Below are 7,378 nucleotides of genomic sequence, written 5' to 3' on the forward strand. Positions count from 1 at the left end.
CTTTTTCGGGAAGCACATATGTGCTTCTCATGCATGCATGTTCGGTGTTTTTATTTTCCTTTTCGAGAAAGCACATACACGCTTTTGGTGAAACCACATATATACTTGCTTCTGATGAAAGTACGTCTGTGCTTTTTTCTTTTTTGAAAGCATAGTTGTGCTTCACGAAAAAAACACCACTTACCAAAAAACAATTATTGTTTCACCACAACCTAATAAAAACTAGACAAAAACCAAAAAAAAAAAACAAGACCAAGAAACATGTGGAAAAAATCCCAAGCGTGCGCCAGCGCATGAGATTTCGTTTTGGGGTGGGTAGATCTCGGATGACCGATACTTAATTAAGTCTGAGTGAAGTGACACAACATATACCAAAAAAATAAGAAAGGGAAAATTAAAAAAAATGCACAAACTTTCATGTAAAATCTCACGAATATAGCACCGACTGATACTTTTGACTGAGATTTAGCAATCCCGTTTTGTTTCTGGGACGCCTAAACTTTCCAAACGGGTTTGTGTGGGTTCCGATTACTCCAACTCCAACCAACCATTTTAACCATCATCACACACACACGCACGTGTGTTGCCACCTGGTCCACGGCCCGTGTGACAGTTCGTGGTCCGTGGTGAATAAAATCGTAGCCGGCAATCGTGCCTTGTGGTGCGGACCGCGTTGACGTACGCCTCCTTGTGCGTCTTCCTCACATTGGTCTCTGCCTCGCCCGAATTGAGTACACGAGTGAGCCTGAGCCAGTGGTTGCCCAGCCTACAGACTAAGATCTGCTCTGCAGGGCCCGCCCGCCCGCCTAATTAACCCCACTGCCGCTTGCTCGCCGGCGAGCTACCCTACCCGGTGGCCGCCGGCTGCCCGCACGAAACCTCAGCGGGCCCACACTATGCATATCTCCAAGTTTCTTTTGGAGCTTTCGCTGCCGTACGACCTGCCAAGCAAAACCAAAGTCGATCTGGATGGCACAGTGGAGGCGATGAGTCAAAGGTCAAAGCCCCCCGGTGCGTCATCTAGAGGGAGACGAGAAACCAGAAGCCGCCGCCGTGGCCCATCACCCCGCGGCAACACGTCCTCGCGCCATCCTCTTCTTCCCCGACAGCTCGCCAAACTCCCAACCATCTATCCATCCGCGCCGTCCATCCCGGCCCGTGCGCTGCCACAACCTCTTTCCAGGGTCGACTCGGAGCTGCGGACGCGCGCCATATAAGCACGCCCCGCGGCCTCCGAGCAACGCCGTGCCCGCCCCGACCTCAGACTCCCGTCGCCAGCCGCTCTCCTCCCCTCTCCTCCCCTCGCGCCGGCCACGATCGAGGCACACATGGCGACGATGACGACCACGACCACGACGAAGACGGCGCTGCGCCACCGCGGGTGCTGCGGGCACGCGCCGGCGCCGGAGTCGGAGGAGGACGGCCGCGACCTGGTGGCGCTGTCGAGCGCGGCGGCGGAGGGGCTGGGGAAGGAGGCTGCCAGGTGGGCCGGCGGGCTGCCGCGGCTGAAGCGGTTCGAGGAGCTGCCGGACTACCTCCGCGACAACGAGTTCATCCGCGGCGGCTACCGCTGCGAGTGGTCCGTCCGCGACGCGCTCCGCAGCGTCTTCGCCTGGCACAACGAGACGCTCAACGTCTGGACGTATGTATTCCCCTCTCTTCATCCTCTGCTTCTTGTTTCCTGCATTGTGTTTCTAGTTCATGTTCCACTGCTTGCGATCTGACTCCGGTTGTTGACGCAGCCATCTGGGGGGCTTCTTCCTGTTCCTGGGCCTCGCTGTCGCCGGCCAGACGGAGTGGCGGCCGGCCGGAGCAGCCGCGGCGCCGGGGTTCATGACGATGGTGATGACGTCGGCCAACGCGTCGTCGTTGGCGACCAACAACAGTTCGGTAAGAAAACGAAAACTCTGTCCTCACTCGACGACTAATCCTCCCGCATCTTCACTATAGTTTTTCTTCTTCTTTGTTGAGATCGCATCTCAGTAGTTGGGTCAGAACAGACTACGATTAATTCTAGTACTAATCGACTCGTATCTTTACTCGCTGGGTCGTCGCTGCACGATGGAGTAGCAATATAAATTATAAACTGAGGAGAATTCTTCAACCCTACCTGCTCTGTTCCTCCATGAAATCCAAGTGGAGTAGCATCATAAACTGGCCCAAAAATAATTAGCTGGACACCTTAGCTATACACACAGTTGGGCGTGCTCTGTATCGACAACGAAACTAACTTAGGTGAGCAGGCACACACTGATCGATCGAGCTGGACGGCAGCTGTGTGTCGGAGGGAGGTTGTGGCGGTTAATTAACGAACCGCATTATCTGGTCCTAGACTAATCAGAGCTCCTCTGTCTGAATTCTGATGAGTCCAACGACCGGCAGCCGCAACGACCGATCAGAAATTGAACTTGTCGTGCCAGCTACTATGTAGTTGTAGACTTGTAGTAGTATACTGCAGATTCTTATGGTTAATTCTGTTTTGGTTCGAGCAGAGCCTGGCGATCCAGAGCGCGTTGGCGTCGGGCATGGGCGGCGCGGGGCACGCGGTGGCGCGGTGGCCGCGGACGGTGTTCGTGTCGGGGGCCATGACGTGCCTGTCGGTGAGCGCGGCGGCGCACCTGCTGGCGAGCCACTCGCGCCGCTTCAACCGGCTCTTCTGGCAGCTCGATTACGCCGGCATCGCCGTCATGATCGTCGCCTCCTTCTTCCCGCCGGTCTACTACACCTTCCTCGGCAGCCCCGCAGCGCAGCTCGCCTACCTCTCGGCCATCACGCTCCTCGGCGTGCTCGTCGTGGCGGCGCTCCTGGTGCCCGCGCGCTCGTCGCCGCGGCTCCGGCACCTCCGCGCGGGCCTGTTCGTGTCCATGGGGCTCTCGGGCGTCGTGCCGGCGCTGCACGCGCTCTGGCTCAACTGGGGCCACCCGGAGTGCTACATGGCGCTGTCGCTGGAGCTGGCCATGGGGCTCGTGTACGCCACGGGCGCCGGGTTCTACGTCGCGCGCGTGCCGGAGCGGTGGCGCCCCGGCATGTTCGACTGCGTCGGGCACAGCCACCAGATCTTCCACGTGCTGGTGCTCGTCGGCGCCGTCACGCACTACGCCGCCACCGCCATCCTCATCGGCTGGCGCGACGCCCTGGCCGCGGCCGCGTCGGCGCTCTTGTGACGCCGCGCGTCGTAGGATGCGATATTCATTATTCATGTACGCGTAGGCGTAGGGCGTGCCATTGATTCGTTGATTCGTGTACCTAGCTTAGATGATTCTTTGAACGTGTATCAGATGATGTTTGTGCTCTTGCCGTCTTACTGTCAGTCTGTACTCTGTATTTCTGTAATGCTGTATGGTGTACAGCAACTGAGCTGCAACAGGAAAAGGGACGAGCACTACGATTTTTTAATACTTGTATATGAATTCTCTGTTCCTTTTGGCTACGAACACTAATGGTGTAATGCAAATTTATGGCTAAATCATAGTTCATATCTGAATCTGTGCCTGCCTATAGAATAGCACCCACAAGCAGGATGCATGAACAATGTCATATGGACATTGACACTGTGGTCCTTTTATGCGAGGTTTGTAGTTCATTGACCGTAAATGTTCAACTTCATGTTCATGTTTGGAGCTATTTTGAATGAATTTTGCCAAACTCATCGTAGACGGTCGACCGTTTGAAATTTCCTTTAACGAGTAGTTTCATCTCACAATTTCACGCTAGGGTGCTATATTTTGTTACCTTGAATGTTGGGTGCGTGTTCATGTTAGGTTGCTTCATAAAAGTAATTGGTGATGTGTTCTGTTTGTGCTTAGCTGAGTTATACTTTGCTTTTTACTGTACTTATCGTTTCCCCTAGGGTTTGGCTAGACACCTATTCCCCTAGGGTTTCCTAGGGTCCACCCCTTCCTTCGGCGGCGCCGCCAAAGTCCACCAATTTCTCACGTCAGATCGTCAGAGATCGTTGTTTCCCCATCGTTGTCCGGTGGGTCGAGGCCGACTAACCCCAATTTCGCGAGTGCATGGCGGATCAAGGCAGTCCAGGGGGCGAGGGAGGCAAGAAGGGAGTTGCAGGAGAGGAGGTCTTGCGATGTGTGAAGGGGTCGGGAGGCGGGCTGGAGCCGCCAGGTCCGTCCGTGGCGGAAGGAGATGTAGACGAGGGGATCACAAAAACCGCGAAGCCAGATCGGGAAGATGCAGATGAAACATACTGGGACCATTATGGACAAGATCCGAATCTTGAAGATGCTTTTGAAGGACTGAATCTGTATGGCGAGGAGGAAGATCTTGATCTATCATGAGAGGTGGATGAATTGATCAAAGAGGTTCGTTGGCCAGCGCTGTTTAGGGTTCGCACTGTGCGTCCGCTTAGCCACGCTGCCCTACTGAACTCGATGAGGAACGTGTGGGTGTGCGCGCAAGGGGTGACTTTCAATAGTATCACCTTGATTCTTTGCACGAGATTACACCAATTTATATATACTTGTAAATTGCTTGAAAATCGGCAAGCTACTTCATGAACCAAAGAACAAAGGGAGCAATGGAATTAACTCTACAAATAGTGTTAATGGCTGCACGTGCCAATAAAAAGAGAGAAAGACATGATAAAGGAGGTGACATGCACACATGTTAATGTTAAATGTATTTGTGGGCTAGCATGGTTGATTGGCTCTAATTAGTATTGGATTTGAGTGACTGGTCACTTCCATATGAATTAAGCGGGCTTGTAAGTAACATTATATTTCGGGATTGTTGCTACGAGAGAGGCCTTGTAATTAATGAATTAATCCTTGCCAAGTTCATCAATCTTGCGTTAGTAGTTCACTTTTTAAGACTTTGGTGATTCGTGAGATAATCCCAATAAGGCCTCGTTTGGTAGAGGTGGATTGGGGAGGTTTGAGGAGGGGGGAATTCAGGGGATTTGGTGAATCCCTTCCTTCCAGCCAATCCCCTCAAAACCCCTTGACTCCCCAAAACCCCTCCTTCCACAATCCTATTTGTTTAAAAATTTTGTTTGATAGAGAGGGTTTGTCATATATTGACATAACATGGTGTAGAACATTTAAAAGTCCAATCTTTCGCAACAACAACAGTTCATCACATGCACAACATAATTTTGCAACACAAGTACTTCTAGAATAGCTCAAGATTAGTTATACTTTTGGAGACAAATATATCCATCTTTTGGTATCATGATCATCTGGCTATGAGAACCTGAGAGAAATTTATCCATCCACCTTGTTTATTATTGCTTCTTTTGGTGCTTGAGAACCTGACGAAACAAAGAGAGATGAATATTAGAGTGCCTTCAGAAAAACTGTTACAGCAAATAGCTTTGCTAGATGAACATTAATTCTATTTACAAAGGGAGTAATACATATGAAAGCATACTAGTAGATGCAAAACGAGCATCTACAATCATTGAAAACAATACCGAACAAGCATCAGCAAGTTTAGAGTCGTTGTCTGCCATGATTTACATAGAGAACACGAGCTTGCTACAAAGTAGCATATCTCAATGTTTTGGTAACTCTACTCGATTGGATGTCTCGCTACAAGGATTCAAGTAAGTCTGTTCCTATCTCAGTTGACACCATTGAGATACTAGTTGACTGATACTATTTGCTTATGGACTCCATTGACTCCTACACATTCACAAACCAGAACAAGAGAGCACAGGAGCACTTTTTTCTGCACCTAATGCAACTACAAGAAACAATCTGGATGATTCAGGAATCTGAAACATTGCATTAATACGGAACCTCAATGTGAGACAAATCATCACTCAGTGTTCTTACAACCAACAAGCGCCAAGCAAAGCTAATTGCTAATGGATGGCAATGCTAATTACTACCATAACAGGAACAAGCCATGGCAAACAAATCGACGGTTGCTCTTATCCTCAGTACCTCGATTATATGACAGTGCCATAGGTCAGCGATTGACAACAACAAGAGACAATTAAGACAAGGGCTGCAGAACACTGGGTTCTGCACAAACTGATGAAACAAAAATCTATACGCGATGGGCCAGGAATTTTAAGCACAATCACATAGCTGAGATAAGTTCGAAAAATAAGCATTAATTAAATCACAGCCGAAATCAGTAAATATATAAGAAGCAACAACACAAGATTGTTTTCTAGATCTTCATTTGCCAAAAAAAATCACCGCACATAATTCAGTTCTTGCAACCGACGAGCCAACGAAACATTGGCGCAATTCCGCAGTCCGGATCCAGAATTACCACCACCACTACTACTTGCAGATAACCAAAGTTGACAGTCAACAACTAAACCAACAGTAATTTGCTACTAGAAACAACCAACACAATCTAAGAGGAGGTGAACTTGGTGACGGCCTTGATGCCCTCGGAGAAGGCGTGCTTGGCGAACTCTCCGCGGAGGACAAGGTGGCAGCCATGGCCGGGCGGATGGAAGAAACCTAGACGACAACCGGAAAGGAGGGGAGGTGGGGTGAGCGAAGGCGAGGACTTACAGCCTGGAAGAAATTGGCGTCAAGGCGTCGGGTGGAGGAGGTATGCCGGCGTCGAGGCGTCAGGCGATGGCGTCTTGAAGAGGAGTCGGACGGCGGTGTGTTGAGCTGGCGGCGGCAGCGTGTCTGCTCCAAATCCCCGAGTCCCCCCTCGAGGGCTAAGAACCGCGTGGAAAGGAGGGGATCGGAGGGGGTTCGGACGGGTTGGGACTTGGAAACCCCGCGTGCCAAATGGTGTCTCGCGCTTTTGCGAGGTTTCTGGGCCACGCGAGGAAGATCTGCTGAAAACCAACTCGATCCACCTCTACCAAATGAGGCCTAAAGGGAGGGAGTAGTTTTCAACTGGTGCACATTTTTTACTAGACCTCAGCCTACGTCTTTCTATTGCCGTCAGGTGGCACGGTGGGAATATTGTTGTGTCGCATTGATATACGTCTCGGTGGAGATGTCAACTACTTCTCTCGTTGCAATACACGGGTATATATGCTATTTTTTTAAAAGAACGCCGATAACTTCAACACGTGTGGCACAATGAATACTCGACCACACGACTCATCTCAGGAGACAACCCACGCGACTTTGTGCGGGTGAACATTAAAACTGCACAAACGACCTTGCGTGGGCGAACATTAAAACTGCCCATACGTTTGGGCGCAGCTAAAACAGCCCACGCGACCCTGTGTGGCAACTGCTCACCCCCACACCATGAGCGTGAACGCGTGTGTAATCAATTTTAGTTGCCATTTGTAATTAATTGTAGTTGCCATGTATCATTAAGAGGTCTTTTAACATGCTCCCTCTTACCCCCTCTTTTTATATGAGAGGTAAGAGTATATAATATATATGAGCCGTTGATTGTATCAAGTAGTATGTTTGATTAAGTCTTACCTTCT

At 50.3% G+C, this 7,378-nt stretch overlaps 1 protein-coding gene across 1 annotated transcript; it reads left to right on the forward strand.

Moving 5' to 3' along the window:
- Positions 1-1,064: 1,064 nt before the first annotated feature.
- On the forward strand, positions 1,065-3,294 carry LOC119328527 (heptahelical transmembrane protein ADIPOR2-like). The gene is made up of 3 exons (XM_037601500.1): positions 1,065-1,642; positions 1,743-1,890; positions 2,493-3,294. Exons 1-3 carry the CDS (start codon positions 1,329-1,331, stop codon positions 3,162-3,164), a joined length of 1,134 nt encoding a protein of 377 aa, XP_037457397.1. The 5' UTR covers positions 1,065-1,328; the 3' UTR covers positions 3,165-3,294.
- Positions 3,295-7,378: the final 4,084 nt, after the last annotated feature.

This window comes from Triticum dicoccoides, chromosome 7A, assembly GCF_002162155.2.
Source record: "Triticum dicoccoides isolate Atlit2015 ecotype Zavitan chromosome 7A, WEW_v2.0, whole genome shotgun sequence".
Classification (NCBI taxonomy): Eukaryota; Viridiplantae; Streptophyta; class Magnoliopsida; order Poales; family Poaceae; genus Triticum; species Triticum dicoccoides.